General features: G+C 35.7%; 1 protein-coding gene across 4 annotated transcripts in view; it reads right to left on the bottom strand.

Annotated features, from left to right (window-relative positions):
• The window catches only part of LOC136818047 (lysine-specific demethylase 3A-like), a 57,475-nt gene extending 34,884 nt beyond the window's left edge, over positions 1–22,591 (bottom strand). Inside the window, exons 1-16 of one of the 4 annotated variants that reach the window (XM_067074408.1) lie at positions 22,302–22,394; positions 16,975–17,206; positions 12,720–12,854; positions 12,458–12,531; positions 12,027–12,081; positions 11,383–11,479; positions 11,000–11,039; positions 10,740–10,797; positions 10,397–10,478; positions 10,130–10,191; positions 9,791–9,933; positions 9,492–9,602; positions 9,287–9,331; positions 8,978–9,094; positions 6,098–6,234; positions 3,474–3,654 (exon numbers count right to left, since the gene is read on the bottom strand). In XM_067074408.1, the coding sequence (XP_066930509.1) occupies positions 3,474–3,654; positions 6,098–6,234; positions 8,978–9,094; positions 9,287–9,331; positions 9,492–9,602; positions 9,791–9,933; positions 10,130–10,191; positions 10,397–10,478; positions 10,740–10,797; positions 11,000–11,039; positions 11,383–11,479; positions 12,027–12,081; positions 12,458–12,531; positions 12,720–12,854; positions 16,975–17,088 (1,451 nt within the window). In that variant the 5' untranslated portion in view covers positions 17,089–17,206; positions 22,302–22,394. Of the gene's footprint in view, positions 1–3,473; positions 3,655–6,097; positions 6,235–8,977; positions 9,095–9,286; positions 9,332–9,491; positions 9,603–9,790; positions 9,934–10,129; positions 10,192–10,396; positions 10,479–10,739; positions 10,798–10,999; positions 11,040–11,382; positions 11,480–12,026; positions 12,082–12,457; positions 12,532–12,719; positions 12,855–13,310; positions 16,948–16,974; positions 17,207–22,301 lie in introns of those variants that run through there. The other 3 variants (XM_067074409.1, XM_067074407.1, XM_067074410.1) reach the window with 3 other exon arrangements.
• Positions 22,592–23,422: the final 831 nt, after the last annotated feature.

The raw sequence follows: 23,422 nt of genomic DNA, 5'->3' as shown, positions 1-23,422 counted from the left end.
ATTTATTTTTGAAAGTTTCTATATACCAACTATTACCCCTCCCAACTTATTATCCATTAAATTTCCGATCAAATGAGGGGTCGACGACTTCCCAGCTCCTATCCAATCTCGAGATATCGCATTTTTCCTGTTTTGATGACGTCATCAACTGAAAACGCCTGAATTTTCAGCCAAATTTTAAAGTCATACTCAAGCCATATAAACCCTCCCATCGTATTCTCCATAAAATTCTCGATCCAATGAGGGGTCACCGACCTCCCAACTCCTTTTCAAACTCGAGATATCGCATTTTCAAGTTTTTCCCAAATCTGTGACGTCATTGGGTCTCTTTACCCCTAATGTTATCAACGGTCAATTCGCGAATTTTGAAATTTTTGCGGTCAACGGGTAGCTTATGCCCCAAGGGTCCAAAAAAAACAAAAAACGTCAATTATTTCCACGGGAAAGTGGGTTTTTAAATTTGCGAAAGATTTGCACTGCAACGACTTCTTTAAAAAAACGCTAATTTTCACACTCTTCCCCTGACCACTTTCGCTTTCGTTTTCAGCCACCCAGCCAGCCAAACACCCACCCACCCACCCATCCAAACAGTCGGTCACGTAACTCTGGAACCCCCATCTCAAAAATCCATAATGGCCACCCCACGGCTCATAGAGAATTAGACTTTTAGTATATAGACTAGCCGTCACCCGGCGTCGCACCCGCCGAGTAGAGTGTTGTTGAACACATCAAAAGCCCTTTGGATGGTGGGAGAGGGTAATAAGCTTGAATTCTAAGCCGAAAAAACGAAATACTACCACTTATCAATAATCGAAGATTGAAAAATCGCATATTTTATGTTTGGTGACGTCATTTGGGACCTAAGTGACGTCATCGAAAGGGTAATAAACTTTTCACTTCACTGCAAGTATTTCTTCATTGACTGAAAAGATTGTATCGATGATTTCCGATCCAATGAGGGGTCAATCATTACTGAAATCCTTCTCAAACTCGAGATATTGTATTTTTAAGGTTTTGATGACATCATCGGACCAAAAAAGCCTCAATTTAAATATATTTATTTTTGAAAGTTTCTATATACCAACTATTACCCCTCCCAACTTATTATCCATTAAATTTCCGATCAAATGAGGGGTCAACGACTTCCCAGCTCCTATCCAATCTCGAGATATCGCATTCTTCCTGTTTTGATGACGTCATCAACTGAAAACGCCTAAAAATTCAGCCAAATTTTAAAGTCACACTCAAGCCATATAAACCCTTCCATCTTATTCTCCATAAAATTCTCGATCCAATGAGGGGTCACCGACCTCCCAACTCCTTTTCAAACTCGAGATATCGCATTTTGAAGTTTTTCCTAAATCTGTGACGTCATTGGGTCCCTTTACCCCTAATGTTGTCAACGGTCAATTCGCGAATTTCGGAATTTTTGCGGTCAACGGGTAGCTTATGCCCGAAGGGTCCCAAAAAACCAAAAAACGTCAATTATTTCCACGGGAAAGTGGCTTTTTAAATTTGCAAAAGATTTGCACTGCAACGACTTCTTTAAAAAAACGCTAATTTTCACACTCTTCCCCTGACCACTTTCGCTTTCGTTTTCAACCATCCAACCAACCAACCAACCAAAATCGGTCACGTAACTCTCGAACCCTCATCTCAAAAATCCATAATGGCTCCCCCACGGCTCAATACGAATTAGACTTTTAGTATATAGACTAGCCGTCACCCGGCGTCGCACCCGCCGAGTAGAGTGTTGTTGAACACATCAAAAGCCCTTTGGATGGCAAGGGATGTGTTCAAATTCACAGCAAAAATTTCCACATTTTAAGCGCACGTGGAAGAAAATGTCCAAATTCAAAGCAAAAATGTCCACGTTTTAAACGCAAGTGGAAGAAAGTGTCCAAATTCACAACAAAAATTTCCACGTTTTAAACGCAAGTGGAAGAAAATGTCAAGTTTACGACAAAATTGAAAGTTTTCCACATTTTAAACGCACAGGGAAGAAAACGTCCAAATTCACAACCAAAAATTTTCCACGTTTTAAACGCATGTGGAAGAAATCCATAAGTCTATGACTTTATGACAAAAGTGAAAGTTTTCCACATTTTACACGCACAGGGGGAAGAAAATGTCCACATTCATAGCCAAAAGTTTTTTCCACGTTTTAAACGCATGTGGAAGAAAATGTCGACCGATAATGATATATTGTATCATGTCGGTCGATTATCTTTGAATATTAAATCTAAACGTGCATTTTGAAAAACGTGAAAAACCTTTTGGTTGTGAATTTGGACGTTTAGATTCTAAAAAGTGAGTCGGTCGGTTTAAAAAGTGAGTCGGTCGGTCTATAAAGTGAGTCGGTCGGTTTAAAAAGTGAGTCGGTCAGTTTAAAAAGTGAGTCGGTCAGTTTAAAAAGTGAGTCGGTCGGTCTAATAAGTGAGTCGGCCGGTCTAATAAGTGAGTCGGTCGGTCTAATAAGTGAGTCGGTCGGTCTAAAAAGTGAGTCGGTCGGTCTAATAAGTGAGTCGGCTGGTCTAATAAGTGAGTCGGTCGGTCTAAAAAGTGAGTCGGTCGGTTTAAAAAGTGAGTCGGTCAGTCTAAAAAGTGAGTCGGTCAGTCTAAAAAGTGAGTCGGTCGGTCTAAAAAGTGAGTCGGTCGGTCTAACAAAGTGAGGCGGTCGGTCGGTCTACAAAGTGAGGCGGACGGTCGGTCTACAAAGTGAGGCGGTCGGTCGGTCTACAAAGTGAGGCGGTCGATCGGTCTACAAAGTGAGGCAGTTTAATTTTTCAAATATACCTAGCATGATCAAAGTTGATAAAGTGTCCTCTTTTTCAAGAATTCAAGATGCAAGAGATTGCATTGCATCTCTCATGCCACATCAAACGAAGCATCAAATCCAGCAAAGAATAATAAAACTTCATCATCAACCATTTCTTGTAACAATCAAACAAAAATCATGATCCAACTCAACTCATTAAAGCATAAAAACCAAAGAAAATAGCAAAAGAGCAGTAGCAACCAGTTGTTTATTTTTGCCGCCATCTTTCATTTTGACTGTTAGAAAGCAGTATGGTCCGATCAAAAATACGCTTCGGAACCGGGGGCGACGTTTCCCGATCGGCAGGGAACCGTATGCATGTTTTCCGGTGACGTGTCTCAAACAAAACGTACTCCGCTTCGAAAAAAGAACACTGTACTGTTTTCCCGCTCGGAGCTCGATCTAAAAAGAGACTTGGAAAAAAATCAAAATGGCCACCCCACGGCTCATAGAGAATTAGACTTTTAGTATATAGAAGATAATGAACTCGAGTCTCTAAAATCTAATTTTTCCATGAATCGAGAAAGCTCTTCTTTCCAATTAACATGAATCAAACTCTTGCGAGTTTGTCTCCATAAATTCTCTACAATTCGAACAGAATTGCATTCCCTGTATGTGTATACTCAAGTTACAGGACATCTACCACTGTACTTACGTTCTGAACATGGAGAAACGGCAAGTCAACTCATTTTCATCATTCTTCTTCTGGTGTTTTTCTTCATCTTCCCTGTAGTCTTGGTTACAATCTAGACATCTTGGTAGATTACGATACGCTAAGCAGGTCTTCTTTTGCAAGTATGCTTCAAAAGCTTTGGCTTTCTTCGATGCTGGCCCATCTGTATAAAACAAATTAACATATTGCTAAAGTTAGGAGGGGCTTTTTAAAGGGACCCTCCGGCCTTTTTTAAAGTTCCTCTCATATCACTGCTAGCATAAAAACATCTACGAAAACGTTTCTCTTTTCCCTCAAAAGCTCCACATAAGGAGATTATGAGCACTTTTTGTTTAACAAATAGAGAAAGAAAAATCAATAGTCGCCATCTTGTTTTAAAACGTAATTTTTAACCGGGTGCCGAAAGTAATGGGTTGTGACGTAGATTGTTGTCACATAAGAAGTTGAAAAGCTTATTTTACAGTGAATTCCAGTAAATTGGACTGAGATTATCAATAACGTTTTCATTTTTATTTGATGTTCTTTTTTTTTTCTCCCTTCAAAAAATGAAAAACCTTGTTTCTGAAGCTTTCTTATAACTTCATCATTTTCATTTTCATGGGTGTTTTGCGATAAAAATCACGGGAAATACGAGAACGGTTGCAATATATTTTGCCTTTGAATATAGTTCGATAATGATACGAGAAGCTGGCAGATTGGGCTCCAATGATAGTAAATCATTTTTATTGGGCGGCACAAAATTGCAGCGAAAACGGAGAAGAGCTAACAGAGCGGTTTAACAGCGTGATTGTTCACATTGTTGACAGACACGAACTAAGAAACCACTACACAAGTTCCCCACCCCATGACAAATCACATCAGTATGATTGGCTAAAGGCAGGATCTAAACCACACGAAGCCTTGAAGAAGATTATCTTTAATGCGGAATTCCAAAAAGGTCTTCGCAAGCTCAATTTAAACGTCTATACAACACACTTGGAGGTTTTCCATGCACTGAAGATAAGGTACCTGCCCAAATCTATTTTTTACGAGCAGGATAAAATGGAATGTGGTATGATGCTTGCTGCCTTAGACCACAACCTTAATATCAATAGGGAACAGAAGCAAACGATCAAAGAGGGAAAGTTAGTAGGGCGATTCAAGATTGCCTATCACAAATACTCCCACCGGTTTGTGGCAAAGCAGGTCAAGAAGGAGAAATCATACGACTTCCTTCGAGACATTGCTGTTCGATGCTACCACACAGTCGCAGATGGAAATAGGAGGTTCACGACGAAGAGAAAGCGGCTTTACGTTACACCTGCTGATAGGGCTGCTAGAAAAGAAACTATCGAACGCTCTACAAAGTTTTCCTGAATGGCAGTGAAAGATAATCAATAGATAGTTAGTTATAGTTCTTAGCACACAAGCTGGTAATCTTCTACGGACATTCTTTTTTCCTTTGCTATGAGCCCACCAAGTGAAATGTTTATACGCGGCATTTCAATAATTTCTGGTAGTAGCTTTGTCACCTGGAGGCAAGTAATCACTGAATAAATCATGTAAGCAATGCTAACCAGACCCATGTACAGATAAGATTCATCAAGAATAAATTTAGTGAAATCAGGATGTTGAGTTGCGCATTTATTTCTCTCCATAGCGTAATATGAATCGGCTTTCTTAATTATCTTGTGGCAGCAAATTCATCCTCCTCCAAGAAACCATAGGCCGTCATAACACTACATCTATCACATTTACACCAATCATTTCTTTCAGATCTCCCAATTATTTCTGACTGATCTTGTTGATTTGTTCTATTTTCTGGTGTAGTCAATGATGTACTAGTGGTAGTCGTTTTATCCCCGCTTCGCGTTGGCTGGAACTGCAAACCCATTATTTTCCTACCTTACATTTTCCTAGGATAATATTTTTGACAAGAAAAAGTTTTAACCGTTCACAGAAGGGAGAAGAATTGAAAGAAAGATAACTTATCACTAAACAAAAAAGAGAAAAAACTTGAAAAATCTGAAGCTTTCTCTTCTGTTAAACAAATTATAAAAGAAGAGAGGACAACAAGTGACGTCACATACGCACCATTTCGATTCAGCTGTTTGGAAGGGAAGGTCGAAGAGATAATCTTTTTATGAAGCTTCGACTGTTTTAAAATTTCATTTATGGCTCTATAAGAGATTTTTACGTTTTATGAAATAGATTTTCCTTCTCATATTCATAAAACGAAAATTCAAAGCCAAACTTGAAAAATGACCGGAGGATCCCTTTAAAATAAATACAGTTTACGCTCTCTTCTTCGACGTTCTACTATTCGATACGCTGAATTTTTCGATGATATTGAAAGTCACCGTCAACAAGAACCTCTCGCAAAATCGAATTAGAAATGCGTCAACTGTAATGCAGGGTCAACAATATGAGTGTCAACGGCGGATATTTTAAGATTTCTCATAAATTACAGTGAAAGTGTTGCTACACTTAATTAATGTCATCGTAAAAAAATGCATTTATTATGATAACCAAGACCAACGGAAACACTTTAAAGGTTCCGAATATTTCTGAAACGAAAAGTTTAGAATGAAGCCTAAAAGTATGGTAGGAATAAAAAATGCCCTGACCTGAATCTTGTTTCGATTTTCGTTTCTGTTTGAGATCGATGCTCTCGGTGGCCGAATCCTGATCGCTGATTTCTTCTTTCGGAAAGAAATATCTCTTCTTCTTTTGTTTTTTCGTTGAGGAAACAGTGACTGGTTCACTAGTAGTAGAAGGGAATTAGGTTATGACCGGAAAAAAATACATATAAAGCTGAAATTTTGCACAGAGTTAGGGGAAGGTCATAGGAACATCCCATTAAAACCCCCAACCTTCAGCACCTTGGCGTCAGGAGCTATGACGTCATAATCCATAATGGCTGCGATAAAATTTGTCCAAATTTTAAGTTGTTCAAACATAGGCATATTATATTTTCTTTTTAAGTCCAGATCTGTCTTTCGTCTTATATTATGATAATTATTTTAACAAAACACAAAAGAAGATAGATATATACAATTAAATTTTCCTGGGTCGTTACCCAAACTGTTTTGTTCTATTTATAATTTTATCTTACTATACTAATTGAGTTATTAGTAGTAGCTTACTATTATTATTTAAATTTCATCTTGAGGGAGTCGCACTCTACCTCTTGATCCACGAATGCATCTCACCGTCGATCTTAAAAGTGAGAAGCATATAACAGTTCTTATGTTACTCGTGACTTTTGAGAGTGTATCATGTCTCTTATCCGAAATCATGCATATTATATACTGTTGGAAAGCTTATCGGATGATTCACCATTTCAGTTTTATCAGAGCTTTCAATCAGATTTCCAAGAACTGACTGAGTGATGATACAAGAAGAATTGTTTGGTATATCTATCTCATCACATCGTGGTTGAGGATCAGTTGTTTTAATTGTTGAAGTTGTACTCCCAATTGACAAACTATAGCAAAGAGGGAATAATGATTTGAGTTGAAAATTTGAAAAGAGATAAAACACACTTTTTATAGAAAAGAAACTCTTTGAGGGAGAAAATGACGACATGTGAAATTATAGTATAAGCTACAATGTCTCCTTCAGTATTTCTACATCCCGATTCTTTAGCGGAATAATATGTCAAAGCCCTCTTTGTTACCAAATCAGCTTATTGGCCCAGCCGCGCAGCGCAAGTGGGCCTTTAAAAAGCAACTGAACGAAAAGATTTTGGCTTTGTCGGAGCCTGTGCGCGCAATAGATTAACAAGTCCAGTAGTCCAGGCTAAACCAGCGGCCGATTTAGAATTTTTGCCTCGCCTACCCGCACGATGTTTGACCTACTCTTATATTGGATTGAATTGGTAGTAAAGTCAAATTTCATTCTCTTTATGGCAAAGTATTTTTTAGGTCAGGGAGCAAGTGGGAGCATTTGGATGTTGGAGTTTTATATTTCAAGCTTAACAGAGACTTTTTTCAAGTAATAAGCCCAATTTACTCACATTCAGTACATTTTTATAAAATTTCGTAAGCAAAAAAGTTGTTCAGAATTCAATAAGCTTTCAAACGGTATATAATATGCCTATGTTTGAACAATTTGAAGTTTGGACAGATTTTTGACGTCATAGCTTGTGACGCCAAGGTGCTGAAGGTGGGGGGTTTTAATGGGAGGTTCCAAAGACCTTCCCCTAACTCTGTGCAAAATTTCAGCTTTATATGTATTTTTTTCCGGTTAGGGCGTTTATTAACCTAATTCCCTTCTACTATAAACTTATGTTGTAATTCATTAAATGATAATAAAATGCAGCTCATGTGTAAATTTGAATAAGTTTGGAATGTTTTTCATGATGCTACCTGTGAAGATGGTCAGTTTGGATTTTATCGCTCTAAACGGTCGGTGGCTGGATTTTTTAAACCTGACAGAGAATTTTTCAAGTAAATTTATGCTGTAACTCATTAAAGGATACTGAAATGCAGCTAAAGTGTAAATTTGAATAAGTTTGGAATGTTTTTCATGATGCTACCCGTGAAAATGGTCAATTTTAGATTTATTACTCTAAATAAACTAAAACGGTCGGTGGTTGGATTTTTCAAACCTGACAGAGAATTTTTTCAAGTAAACTTATGCTGTAACTCATTAAAGGATACTAAAATACAGCTCATGTGTAAATTTGAATAAGTTTGGAATGTTTTTCATGGTGCAACCCGTGAAAATGGACAATTTTGGATCATCGCTCTAAACGGTCGGTGGCTGGATTTTTCAAACCTGAAAGAGAATTTTTTCAAGTAAACTTATGTTGTAATTCATTAAATGATAATAAAATGCAGCTCATGTGTAAATTTGAATAAGTTTGGAATGTTTTTCATGATGCAACCCGTGAAAACGGACAATTTTGGATCTATCGCTCTAAACGGTCGGTGGCTGGATTTTTCAAACCTGACAGAGAATTTTTTCAAGTAAACTTATGTTGTAATTCATTAAAGGATACTAAAATACAGCTCATGTGTAAATTTGAATAAGTTTGGAATGTTTTTCATGATGCTACGGGTTAAATCGATATTTCTGAACTTTGACGGTAAACATTTTGACATTTGAAGTTTGTGAATTTATTTAAACCGATTTTTTCTTTCATACTAGTAACAAAAACATAAAGCAAATCTATTATATACATATATTGCGTATCATTTATCATTGCTGACCTTCCCCTGACCTTCCAGCGCAGCTGGTTTCTTTCTTTTCATTTTTCACTTTTTTAACTTTTTGAATGTTCAATGTTCCGTATTTCAATCTCTGCCGAAAATGTGCATTAGGATTCTAAGACTCTATGTTTCCTTTAAACCCTAAAATTGCAAAAATACGATTCTGCAAACATTGATTCTCTCAAGGTACCTGTTACAAACGACATTTGGTTATTGCCACGTCAGCTGGGCCTTCACGCCGCTTCGGCTTCTTGTTTAACATTACTTAATGTCAAATACAAGTGTTTATACCTTGGACTTTCTTCTGTTGGGGTAGACTTAGCACTTGCTTCTCTGGAATTGTGTGTTGGAAATGTAAATAGCGAATGGTCGACTGGGCTTGCATATGGAGAAGGTCCCAGACTGTGACTAAAGAATAGAATTAGAAAATAGAATTTAAGTATTGAAAAAATTCTTGGGAACGCAGATAACTCTTAAAAGAATAACAAATGAGTCGGCAGTAGTGTATTTACAGTAAATACAAATGCATTTAAAAAAAGTGAAAATTCAATTAATATAGCATAGTGAAAAAGCAAAATAGTAGAATTTCAAAAAGCGTACCTGAGATCACTCAGTTCAATAAATTTCTTAATTTGTGTGTTTGGGCTAAAGGAAAACAATATAAAAATGATCACAGGTCAAAGCTCATCATAAAGCATACAGTCTTGGAGAGAAACACAAAAAGGTTTTGGTTTTTAATCTCTTCCTCATTTGGATAATCAAGCATAGTGTAAAACTCTGAAAAACTATAAGGCTTCTTGCTTACCTGAACTCACTGAGATTTGAGAGAAAGTCAGGTGAGGGTAACGATAATTTGGTTGGAACACTCTGTGGGTTTTCGATACTTAGGGATGATGCTATGCTCCGTGATCTTTTCCTAAGTTTAAAGCAAATATGAATCAAAATACCAGACACTTGCCATATAATTTTCTCCAAAAATCGAAATATTTACTAGGGACAATGGCTCCTAGATTTCCTCTACGAGATAATGCAAACATTACACTTTTGTAAAGTTTTGTATTCAGTCATGCTACACTTTGAAATTCCCTTAATCAGGCCCCTAACCTAGGTGGGGGTGGAGATCTTGCTTTCAGAAATTGTGAATCTGATTTCGTTTTAGACTTCAGTTTCTTGAACAATTCCAAGTAGTTTTCTTTCAGGTTAATCCAGACTGGCGGTTTCCATGCAATCAAATTTTCAAAGGTGACCTATGATAAAGAAATATAGTTTGTTGAAAAGATTCAGTGATTTCCCCAAAAAAGAAGAACGTTTTCCTTAATTTTAGAAATGAACAGAGGTTTTTTCAAATAATTTAAACAATTTAAGTTTACTGCTCTTCAAGCATTTTGTCTACTGTATTGAAAATTTCATGTATAGAATTTTGACAGGATTTGTAACACTTACAGAATGATGTGTTCGCTTGTGTGATGGTGCATTCCCATTCAGCATATCATTTAATCCACTATCTAAACATAATAATGTAGATCATAATTAAGTCAAGCATTTATTCAATTTGATAGTTCAAAAACTAAGAGAAAATTTTAACAAAATACAGAAACTTTTGAGGAAAGCTAACTTCAAATGGTTTTGACTCAAGGACAAGGAATATTAGAGAGATAAAAAAAGAACAATTTCTAAATATTTCAAACTTTCAAAACAGCCAAAACTTACTACTAGTGTAATTGAACTCAATCTGATCAAGATGTAGGTCCACTGTAACATTTTTGCTATCTCTCACGATAACATCTATTGTCTGAAAAAAAAGAATTTTGTTAATTCAATCTAAATAATTATTTTGTTATTTTATTGTCTACAGTAATTTGAGAAAGTATACATTTATTACCTACTGCGATTAGTTATATAAAAAAGCAATGTTCCTAAACAATCAAATACCAAAATACTTGGAGAAGAAAACTTTCAAATCATATTTTTCAAACTACATATTGCTCATTAATTGGATGCTGATTAAAAAATACTACTTCAGCAAGCAAGTGATCAAAAAATAAAAACTTACCCTATTAATAATGTTATGCTTTGATATCGTTCCTTCTAATTGATTGCCGGACTTGTTGCTGGTATAAAATATTTTTAAATAACAAAGATTAATAAAAAGATACATGAAAAGATAAATTTTCGATGCATACATTCAAAATAGTGTAAAACAATATTTTTTGAAAAGGATCCTATAAAATTTGGTTAAATCAGGTTAAATAGCTTTAGTTTCATTGAATCTATCAGCTATTTTTCAAAAAGTAAGTACAAGTGAAATCTTACTTGAACACTTTAACTGAGCAGGGTGAAACAGCATACAAACCTAAAAGAAAATCATTAAACAAGGATAAACGATCATATCTGACTAGAGGCAGCTAGAAGTATATCGCATATGCAGAAGCTGCAACGGAATGGTTTCTAGCACAGGTTCTTCTAATTGTAGATTATTATAAATAATTGAAAAATGCTTCAATAGGCTTGAAGATTTAATCATCGTTACCTCACAATACAGAGTGCAATATGGAATTGCCTTCAGATGAGGAAAATATTGAAAAATCTGAGCGAGAAAAATATTTCTCATATTGTATGAAATTTTTGTCGCTTTTTTATGTTTTGTTTTTCATCTTCCTGCTTATTGAAAGATCAAAAGAGAGGTCAAAGCTTACTTTTGAAAAGTATCAATTCCATTTTTAAGGACTGAAACCATTGTGCACAATCTTCTAGTTGATAATACCTATAATTACTAGATTTTGATCTTGAGTCCTGTAAAAGAATTAAAAGAAATGTTTTGAAGAGACATATAAATTAAAATATAAATTAAAGCTAGGGATTGCAAGTAAATTTGAGCTCTTAAAATTATGTTGCATTTTAGTACACTCTAACTCCTTTCTGAGAACAAATAAAAAAAACAATAAAGTGACCATTTTATTGTTTGATCTATTTAGTTTATTTTATGTGGATAGGGAAATTCCACAGGGAAGTTCCCTGACATTAAGGGAAGGATCAAAATATCTTTACATTGGCAGAATAGGGCACAGCTGTGTTAGATCATTTAACCCCTATCTCTTTCTCTTCTTTTCTTTTGTTTTCCTGTTTAAGTAAAAGTTTTTTATTTATTTCTTCTTTTTTGAAGGTCGGAGGAGAAAAAGTAAATAAAAGCTTTTGAAATCTCTATTTTATTTTTTATTTATTTTGGCAAAAATAACGTCGGCGGATCCGTAAACCAATAAATAAAAAAGTATTTGCCTAAATAATAATAAACTTTAAACGTAATAGAAATGATTATTCTATTTTTGTTTAAAAAGTATACCTTGTTAGTTACAAAATTTTTATATGGAATCAGCAAGGATTTGGAAATCTTCTCACTATAAAACAAAAAAATGCTTAAAAATTAAAGAATCATACTCTTCTGTGCTTAATTGTAGGGGGTGGTAGAATAGGCGGGGGAGATGGACCTTAAAAAATAATGAAATTAATGGGGGGGGGGGGGGTGGTCATAATTACGTGATGTTGGGGTGATTTTAGAAAGTGATTTTAGATTTTAGTGATTCCCTAGAAAAAAGAATGTTTTTAAAACACTTTTTGGCAAAAAGTCATAAAATGGGGAGAGGTCATTAATTAAGAGTTAACTACCAAATTTAGATCCAACAAAGTTAGGCATGACAGCAATAGGTCTCTATGACATCAATATGCCCCAGAATTCCATTTGTTTTGTCTTAAAGATATCTGATGAAAACTTACACTTTCTTTGTTCCAAAATATTGCAAATAAATATGATCAGAAGTATCGCTGTCTTCATCAAATGGCATAAATGTCTAAATAAATGAATATAAATATATTCTCAATGCTGATTTTAGCCTGTAACCAGATGGACCTACTGTTGTAGGGGACTAGGTGATAGTTCAATGTGAATAAAGAGAAAATTAGCTAAAGTTTTTAACAGAAAGGAAAAAATGGTATGGGTTTGTCATCAATAAGGTAGAAATCTTGGGAAAAAACTTACAAGAGCGAGGCAACGTTGTCCTTCAACCAAAACTTCAACGATAAGATATTCAATAAAAAATTGTTTTCCAACACAATTGTTCGGTTTCCATGTTTGAAATTTTTTGCTTGAGCCATCAGTGTGTTCAATTAAGAGCTATAAAATAAATTTAAAATATTAAGATTCTTAAATTTTGCCTAAATTCAATGTTATTTTGAAGTTCTTGTCATTGTGATTTTTTTAAGAGCCATTTTTTGAAAAAATCTTTAAAATAATAAAGAAAGTGTGATACTTCAACCTCTCAAATTTTACTGAAAAATAGAAATGACATTCCTTGATATTCCCTGAAAAACTGTCATTTCTGAATTTGAAAGCCAAAAAACTTTTACTCTTTCCAATATAAACACTAGCTTTTAAGAGCTCTTAATAAGATGGCTTCGAATTTTGAATTTGGAAGCACTTTTAGCTGCCTGCTATGGATCTTACATAATTTATTTATAATACCACCTGGAGTGGTTTACTGGTGGTTTTTGGTGACAAGAAAACAACTCATGCATAGGTTTATAGGTCATTGATACGCTATCAGATTATCCTGACACTGAAATTATGTACCTTAAGGGTATAAATTTTCATTCCTCTTAGCCATTTGGGTTATAGAGACTCTACTGTACACACAAAATCTCGTAATCAAACTAAAAAAAAAGTGAAAATCTGAAAAAATTCAGCAATTCGCGAAATTAAATCCTCACGAAAATTTAGAGTCGGAGTTAGTTGCGAAAATAAGTCCCGCAAAGATTGACTTTCCCTTAAGGTAATACTCCTTTTGCATCATATAGTACGTGTTTTCTCTGATTTTACTTTTTGTTTTGTCTATGTCAAAAATATAAATAGTTAAATTCTTTTCTCACATCCCTTTCAGAGCTTCTATGTTCAAAACAATAAATAAGAGCTAACAAGCAGTACAGTCAAGTATCAATATTTGAGGTATTACGAAAATTGCTACTTTTTGCCGTAATCGCTTTCGTTTTTAACATAAGGTCTTAGCAACGGGTACCCCGGGCATAGTTACGGGGCATTGAGAAAAAATCCTGACATAGAATTTCAAAAAGATTCACGCTATCATATTCTACATCACAAAATACACCTGTTCTATGTTGGTTTTTTTTCTCTGTGTTTTGTAGGCTTAATTATCGTCATGCAAAGTAAATAAAACCCCCTGGAAATCTTTAGGTTTTGATAAGCAAAATACTTACATACTATTCAGTCGAGCACACTGTCATAATTTAAACGACGAAAAAATGAGTAATCACATCATTTAGCGCCACGCTAAACAAAAGAAAAAAAAGAAAGATCAAAGGCTTAAAAAACAAAAAGTACTTAAAACATTCAATAACACGTTGTGGTGAAAACAAAAATACGATATTCGTTTAGCGGCTCTTATAAGGAACACATTGATATATATTTCTGCTTTCCCACAACTTGCAGTCGAAAAATTGGGCAAAATATTGAAAATATTTCTGCGGTGAAGTTTTTCAAATTTCCTTATAGAAATCTCATGTTTGGCACTCCTACACGGTAGAAAAAGTGAAAAGATGAGAAATATGACGTAAACACGATGCAAGTAGTAATTATATTCCCAAGTGATTACGAAAAGTTATTCTTTCAACAATGCTAAGTTTTTTATTACGTCTATTAGGATGACGTCTTTGCAGATTCCTGTGAGAGTTACTTTAAGAAGGTCATTGACATGCGAATGAGTTCAAGGATATTATCTAAGGCCCTCTTTATATCACGATCAATAGGGGATAAAAGCTTGCTTTTTTATGCTTTCTCACAAGCAATAATGTATATTAAGGCAACGTAAAAAGCTCGGTAAAATAGTGGGAAGAAATATTATTTTATCAGATACGTATTATCCCTGTATCACCAGGCTGCATCATTTGAGGCGTGCGATAGCACGCGCACACCTCCACACACACCTAAAATTGTTTTCCAACACAATTGTTCGGTTTCCATGTTTGAAATTTTTTGCTTGAGTGCGATCAATCACACCCCATAAAGTAAGTTTCATAACTGAAAGTTGTGCATAGCACTCCTTATCACACGCCTAAATTACTAAAATTAAGATTTTAGGAGTGTGATTGACCACACGCCTGAATGTTTCAAATGATGCAGCCTGTATCACGCGAGTGGTATTTTAGCTCTCCTGCCTCTCGCACCTCCCTGTGTCACAACAAAGGAAATAGACCATATTACATCCCTGTCTCATGCGAGTGTGCGAGTGATGTTTTGCTTTCCTATCTCCCTGTCTCACAACGAAGGAAATACATATCGTGTCCTTGTCGGAATACACATTACATCTCTGTCTTGTGCGAGTGGGACTTTTTACTTTCTCGTCACTTTTGTCTTAATGACGGGACTTAGAATACCGCTATTATTACCCTAAGTCGATTAATTTTTGCATGTACTTTTTTTTAGAGAATTGAGAATTTAAAAAAATTCGCTTCACTAGATTTCACCAAATTTCTTTAGTTTTAACGGATTGTCAATTTATAGCAAGAACTAAGTTTTGCGAAAAGGGCCAAAACTCATTAAAATTACAAATTTACCATTTTCATCGACCTCTAACGTTAGAGGTCGCTGCCATTTTCAGTTACTACACGCGAAGTTAGAGGTCGATGCCATTTTCAATTACTCCACGCGATGTTTAATCCACCTAAAGCGGCAGATACGTAAGGTATTTGAGTACAGAATTTCACCGGTATGGGGACTGTAAAGATCTTCTAACGCCACATGATGGACATTTAAAAATGTTAGAAAGGTTTTGAAACGCGTTGTGTGTCAACTGTTTCATATTTGATCGGTATTAAGATGTGGTTTTGCCAGTTGAAGATTAAAATAATTTTAATATATTGCTTTTCTTTCTAGAGCTATCAGCTATCAAGTATCCCGGATCGAGAAGTCAACGCATGGTCATATTGCACATACAACATTAATTAGGAAAATGTATTTCGTTCTCGAATGTTTCACCTGGTTTTATCGTCATCCTTTATACCATTTTAATATATATCTTTTCTTCTAGTAAAATAATTTTGTCATACACCCCTATTTAAGGTCGTTGACTTCTATCTAAAGATAAGCTCAATAATCTAATGAAGCCCTACCGCAAAATTAGTTTCATGACAATTTTTTTTGATTCATTCGTTGCCTTTTATAGGGACCACTGGGTGAACCGATAATCGAGATCGTTCTCAGCCAGGCGTAATCTATCGAACAAAATCGAATTCGATTTTTAATCGAATTTATCGAAACTAATCGAAATTAATACTTCGATTAGGCTTCGATTAATCGAAACTATCGAGCCGTAATCGAATTTTCCAAGGTTTTTCTCAATTAGTTCGATTACCATTCGATCAATTCGATTAGCTATCGATATATTCGATTATGTTCGATAACTTCGATTAACTTTCGATAGGTTTCGATTAAGTTCGATAATCTTCGATAAGCTTCGATAAGTGTTTGATAGCTTTGATTAATGTTTGATCTTTATCATATTTTCTCTTTTTTTAGACTTCGATCGAAGAGAACAAAACATTGAAGACGCAATGGAAAATAATATATAACATTCGGAACATTCACCGCGCTTCTCTTCGTTCTGATTAGGTTTGGCTTGTTTTTCTGCAGGCGTTTTCAGCAGGCGGCAAATCACTCATTTTTAAAAGGGCGCTTGACAAGTGAACAGACGAATCGTCGTAAGCCGATCGTGAAAAAATGTGATGAATGTGTGAACCACAGAATTTTCCACGATTTGGTTCCTCGGTGATTTTAAATTTGGATAAAAACCTATCGTCAACTCAGGGATGACTGGGGCCTGAAGCTCGATTTGTTAGAGGAAATTTCCAAATCACGTACAGTAATCATACTCATGTGTGGTGATAGTCAAGCACGCTATAATGTGACATCTTTCTCTATTTCTTTCTAGTCTACGATTCGCATTGGAAAGGAGTGCCGTGGCAATTTAAGGCAATGCAGAAATCAGAAGATTTAAGCTAAGTACGACCGTTGAAGCAATACTCAACAGCTTTTACTTGATAGCAATGACTTATCGATTAAAATTCGACCGTAATATTAAGGCCAATACGTGCAATAAATAGGAGATTTTGGAATACCTTAAGGGAAGAAATTTTCGGCGGGAAGAAATTTTAGCAGAATTTAATTTCGCTGTTTTTTGGCAAATCCGTGAAAAACAAATATTTTTATGATTGAAAGAAATTACCCGAAAATTGGTATTTTTAGGGCAAAATAAGCCATATTTTGAACAGAAAATTCTGAAATTAGCAATTTGAAAAATATCAAATATCATTTTTTGTTTGGTGTCTTTCTCTGTCATCAAATGCTCCTTCACCAACACTAGAACCAACGAAATCAATCACATATCAAATGTTCAAAGGGGTTGAGTTGGTGCAAAGGTTCGACGGACATCTCTAGGACAAACGGACTTGGATGCTCTAGAAAAAAAGAAAAATGACATGTTAGCATCAAAAGCTACAGTCGCTGTCCCCCAAAAAAATACAGACAACGAGCAAATGGATGTTCAGCTCATGAAACTCAAACTGATCTCTATGAACATTAAGTTTCGCAAAAACGCATCAAAGAAAAGTTTGATTGCTTTACTACGGGAGGCAGAATCGCGTAAATAGACATTTTTTTTATTTTTTTAAGCATATAACCTTGGGCACTTCAATCTTTTTCAAGTCAAATCAACCTGAATTAACCAACATTTTGATTTTTTATTTATGAAGGTTGCCAACTTCGGCTTTTATTTTACAGTTACAAGTTATATAAATTTAAAAGTCTTACACATTATGTTTTTATCAACTTGCTGTATTTTAATTTAGTTTGTCCATTTTTACACCGTGTAAGTATGATGCAAAGTACCAAAATGATAAATTTCTTTATTTTCTATCTTCAAAGTTTTTCCCGCGTGTGACGCCTGCAGAATATTCGTGTTCTGTTATTAAGAAAAACACTAAAAATCCAATTCACAAAAAAACTACTTGGAGCACTTGGAGTTTAAAAATGAGAAACATCTATATCATCAATATCAATACCCAGCAGATTTGCAATACCGTATTGCAAATAAAAACATTGCTTTATCCTGTTCTTACCTTCCAAAAACAACTAAAATCTACCGGACTGTTTTACAGCCCACCTAAGCAAGTCTATAAAAAAGCTTTAAGTGGACCCCGCGGGCTAGCGGCCGCACGCTCCGGCGGCCAGGTGCTTGGTTCGATGGCCGGAGGTTCAGTTCGACGGCCGGCTGCTCGTTTCAGTTAAACGGCCGAATGGTTCGTGTGACGGCCGGACGGTCATCCTGGATGCCTTATCGTTTCACCGATTTTGAGCCCGACCCCCCCCTGATAGGTAAAGCTCTAAAGGAGCGGACCCACAGATTTCTGTAAAGCCCGAAGGGCTAAATCTCGTGCTTCAAGCTCTTCCAAGCAAGAAATTACCTGCTCCAGGTGTGAATTTCGCTATCGAAACGCTTTGCTCTAAAGGTACGATGCGAAATATACATCTGTGGACATTGGCCATACCGCTTTGAAAGTTTTACAACAAGGTGCTCGTTGTAAAAATGGCGCCCCATTTGAGCCATTTCTCACCCGCCAAATCTATCAAAAATAATCTACCCATAATCCTTTGCAGCAAAATCAAAACAAATTTTGAAGCGGTGTCGCTAGTTTCCAGGATGTTTTGAACGCGGTCTCGCATGAATCCGTCCAACAAAGTCGTCAGATTGTTTGTTTTCGCCAGGGGGGGGGTCAAGCCTCAGGGTACTAAAGCATAGCCTAGAGAGGGTACTTATCTAAAAAAATTTTTGACTCATACCACCCACCCAAATAAGTACCCGGGTACTTAATGACTTTTCCCTTCTAGACCCTATACCCACCCAAAAAGTACCCGGGTACTTAAGGACTTTTCTCTTCTAGACCCCATACCAACCCAAAAAGTACCCGGGTACTTAAGGACTTTTCCTTCTTAGACCCTATACCTACAAAAAATAAATTTATTACTTATTAATCTTTCTCAATTCTACACTCATCAAAATTAAACCCACCCTTATAACTGATAATTTTAATTTTCCTTTACTATTAGCCCAACTAATAAGCCTTTAAAAAGAACTATACAAAATCTCTTTCTAGCCCAACCAAAGTCAATTTCAAAGTATGTCAATCCACAAATAAAAAATTTTCTCTTTGTTTTTATTTCAAAATGTTCGAACACTTTGTTTTGTTATGATTCGAAAGTACTTAGTGCTCTGTTTACATTGAGAGATCAACCTTGTTCTCAAGTGATACATTGTTTCTTTTTTCTTAACTAGCTACTCGGCAATCATAATGAATGAGGACTTAGGTATTCATCAAAATGTTGTACAGTTACAGTATACAAAAGGCAAAATATTATTTCCCAAGTAAAACGCAGGAAAAGCCTCTTCAGGAGCTTTGCTTTCTTATGGGCTTCTGATTCACAAGCTTCTGATAAAAGATTCGAACGTCTAGGAAACTTTTCGAATGTTTTTGTAGTAGAAAAGAAAAAATGTAAGAGAGAGAGAGAAAATATATCAGTGAAAATAAACACTCAGAATTAGTTCATTACATCACTATTTCACGTGAAAACATAATAGAATAGAAGGAAAGGGAAACACTCAGATGGAGCTCGATCAAAACAAACAAAACAGGACCTTGGCTTTCACTTTCACTTCAAAACTTTTCCCTAAATTTCTTTTTCTTGGCAGGTCTTTTTATTTATGGATCATTAACCGAAAAGCCGGTCTCTCTGGCAAAATATCGACCGAGTTCGCGACGTATTGGAACGAGCGAAGCGAGGTCCAATACGAGCGAACGAGGTCGATATTTTGCAAGAGAGACAGGCTTCTGAGGTTAATAATCCATTTATAGCCCTGCAAAAATAAAGTAATAAAAGTAATTGACATTTTAATGATGTCAATTTCATAACTGGTCACTATGGAGAAATATTGACCGGCCACGTGACATTAATCATCCAATCAGTTTTCTTAAAAATGATTGACAGTTGTATTGCAGGGCTATAAGTTTTGATATTACATAAACAATATAAAACAATTTAAAACTTTCTTTTCATCGATAATATTTTTATATGGCAGAATCATGTTTTTATCTGTTCTTCGTGTCAAATTTTATGCTAGAAGTAACTTATTTTTAACCATCCAATGATGGAATAAAAATGTCACGGGTTTTTAACAATACTTAAGTCTCAAAGCCCTTAAATTATCTTGAAAACAAAATAAAACTACTCACCAGTACTCACCAAAATTGAGTCAAGGTACTTATTTTACAAAGAAAATTCACATAAGACCCACCCAATTAGTACCCGGGTACTTGTTTGATTAAACAAACTTGGCTCCCCACCCACCCAAAAAGTACCCGGGTACTTATCAAATTTTTTTTGGAAAAACACCCACCCCACCGGCTATGCTTTAGTACCCTGAGGCTTGACCCCCCCCCTGTTTTCGCCCATCCCTTTAGAGCTTCAGCGTGGTGGGCAGAAAACAATTACAATCTGTTCTCAGGTTAAGCAAGAAAAAGTGAGTACATATCGGAAAAAGTATTTCTGCTATTGTTTCCGAAAATTGGCTAAGCTTCTGATTGGTCAAGCGCTGAAAATCTATTATAATGTCACGTGACTTAGATAGGATTTCCTATCTAACTTCGACACAATTTTCAGCAAAAGCTAGAGATCTAGCCCTTCGGGCTTTACACATCGTTGAGCGGACCATCCATTGAACATGAATGGGACATGAATCCAAAAAAGAAGATTGGGGAATAGAACTTATCGAAGCTTATCGAAGGATAATCGAAACTAATCGAAGGATAATCGAAGCTAATCGAAGCCCAATCAAATAGACCTTTTTTCAAAGAGGACGTCCTGTTGAATAATTATGTAGTCCAGCCATAAAAACAATGATAGTATGTATGCATTTGTATTGTAATAATTATGCATGGTTTTATCATTGTTTTTCTGCTGGACTACATAATTATTCAACAGGGTGGCCTCTTTGAAAAAAGGTCTATTTATCGAATTAATCGAATTTTCCAAGGTTTTTTTTATCTCAATTAGTTCGATTAGGCTTCGATTATTTCGACTAATCGAAATATAATGGCTTCGATTAGCTTCGATTAGTTTCGATTAATTCGATAATCGAAAAATTCGATAGATTACGCCTGGTCTCAGGTAGACATGACTCTTAATTGTAAACTTGACTAAAACACGACAGAAAAATCGTTTGTTCACCATCGAAGCGCGAAGAACTATGCACCCGATTGATTGCCCTCGTAGTTTAATCCCGGGATTGAAGAAACCTGGAGAAAACCTTTTCCCTACATATAATGTAGCTAAGGAATTTTAAAACACGGCATTTAAAGTGAAACAAGATGGCGGAGAAGTAGTGATTGGAGGTTTTTGTAATTAGACAGCATGACAAAGGTTTGTTATATTTTAGCATAACAAAGACAAACTCAGGAGGTAAGGTAAATTGCGTTTTGACTGCTTTTAACTGTTTTTCTAATAAAGAATATCTTCAAACTTGACTTCACTGACAAGAGCAGTACCATTATAACTGCCAGTCAGGAGTTCTATCCTAATTAAGCATATTTTTTTCGATCGCACGGACTTTCTTAATTAGGATTATCCCTTTGTTTTTCAATCCTAATTAAGAATATGATTTTTAAAATTCAGATTCTTCACCAACAAACAAAATCCGCAAATTCTAACTATGAGCAATAGATAGAGCAGGTCAAAGATGATATATTGAGCCAAAAATCAAAACAAAATTTGGGCGGAGGGCTTTAAAATGACGCCATATAAGTAAAAATCTGCCTAATTAGGCACGTTAGTTCTAATTAGGAATACTTACAAGCGTAATAATTTCCCACGCTTTTTTACCCGCGCTTTTTTTTCTTCTTGTCACCACCTGCGTTTTTTTACTTTGTTCATTCATTTACTGTGACCTAGAGCTAAACGCGTTTTATACGCGTTTTTGTGGCGGGTAATAGAACATTTTTCTAAATGTCATAACTGAAGACTCCATCCATATTACTGTATCAAACTTTCAAAATCTGCTCTACACACTAAATTCTTTCATTGGAGGCTGATAATAATCTGCGGAAATTTGTATTTTTGGAAAAAAACTGGAAATTCGATATATATTCTTAATTAGGATTGAAAAACAAAGGGATAATCCTAATTAAGAAAGTCCGTGCGATCGAAAAAAATATGCTTAATTAGGATAGAACTCCTGACTGACTGCTCTAACTTGGGACGGTTGGTCGAAACATGGGACTGTTGCATATCTGGTCTGTATTTTCACTTATGTACTGTAAAATCGAAAGAGAAATCGTGTATTTTTAAGCCGTTCCTTTACTCAAATCAAATTACTTTTAGGAGGTTCGGTGAAATGGTGGGGACGAATTGCCGTCCCATGTTTTGTCAGATAGTCCCAAGTTAGAGCAGTTGACGGTAGGTATTTTAGACACCTTTTGAAGAAAAAAATCAGACAAAAAATACCTCTAAATCTTTTTGCTGCTGTTTAGATGGAGGATGATTTGATCTGCGGATAATTCCATGGTGAAAAATGGTTTGCTTTTCAACCTTCTTTCTTCTGGTTGCAGACGATGTGCGTTCATCAACAATTAAGCATCGCTTCCCTGGCAGAACATTTGTGATAAACATTCTTCAAAATTTGATAAAATTAAGTTTCAATTGAATTCACATTACAATCAGTATGGCTGGACCTGCTTTTGGTCATGTTTTGCCAGAATCCTCAGAATCCTACGCTCGCTTGACCTCGACCTCCAGCGCGCTAAAGAGTCTAAAATGTATGAATCCTGGCATCACAAAAATTCATAAAGATATCCGCGATTCAAAGATTTTAGATTATTCTTTGTTTACACATCTAGCCATTCTTACCCACTCTAAATGATCTAGCCCTCATTTCAGGAGTGCGAAATAAAAGTTCCATGTCCGAATCAGCACGCTTTGAACGTATCTACACAGCGAGCGTCAGCGAGCGCGGACTTTTATAACGCGCAATTTTCTTGGATGTTTAAGTTACGAGACGTTTTTTTTTTATAAGCATATCCAATCTTGTAAAAACTTAAGCATTGCCTTATCTTACGCAGAAACTCAGTTCTCACTAAATTTCGGGTAGGTAGAAAACCTGGCCCACCTCTCTGGCCCGGGCCATATGGCCTACCCTTGGCCCACCCTTTGGCCCACCTTCAAACATTTTTTTCCCCGATTTTAGTCTCGGACAACCAGGTTATAATGATATGTGTGCCTCGGGATGCGCTATAATTTCATTATGATTTCATCATAAAGCGCGTTGGCGTTATTGCATCAGCCGTTTTACGACAAACAATTGGTCAAATCTTCTAAATGCTCTAAGAATTAAATGCTTTTTTTATAAGAATAGTGGAGATTACATATATTAGCGTAATAAATACGCTAACAATATCTATTGATAATATACAGACAATTACGCCAACTAATTTTATATTATATATACAGACAATTACGCCAACATGTTCGCGTAATATTGATATCTATATTACAATGAGGTGAATACAGTCGCTCTCATATTGTTTTCTGACTGACCATTGGAAAACCAACGGATCCGGCGAGACTCG

This window comes from Clytia hemisphaerica, unplaced genomic scaffold (assembly GCF_902728285.1).
Source record: "Clytia hemisphaerica strain Z4C2 unplaced genomic scaffold, Clytia hemisphaerica genome assembly, whole genome shotgun sequence".
Taxonomy (NCBI): Eukaryota; Metazoa; Cnidaria; class Hydrozoa; order Leptothecata; family Clytiidae; genus Clytia; species Clytia hemisphaerica.
Note: the sequence above shows the minus strand (reverse complement) of the source record. Positions and strands in the feature narration are given on the sequence as shown.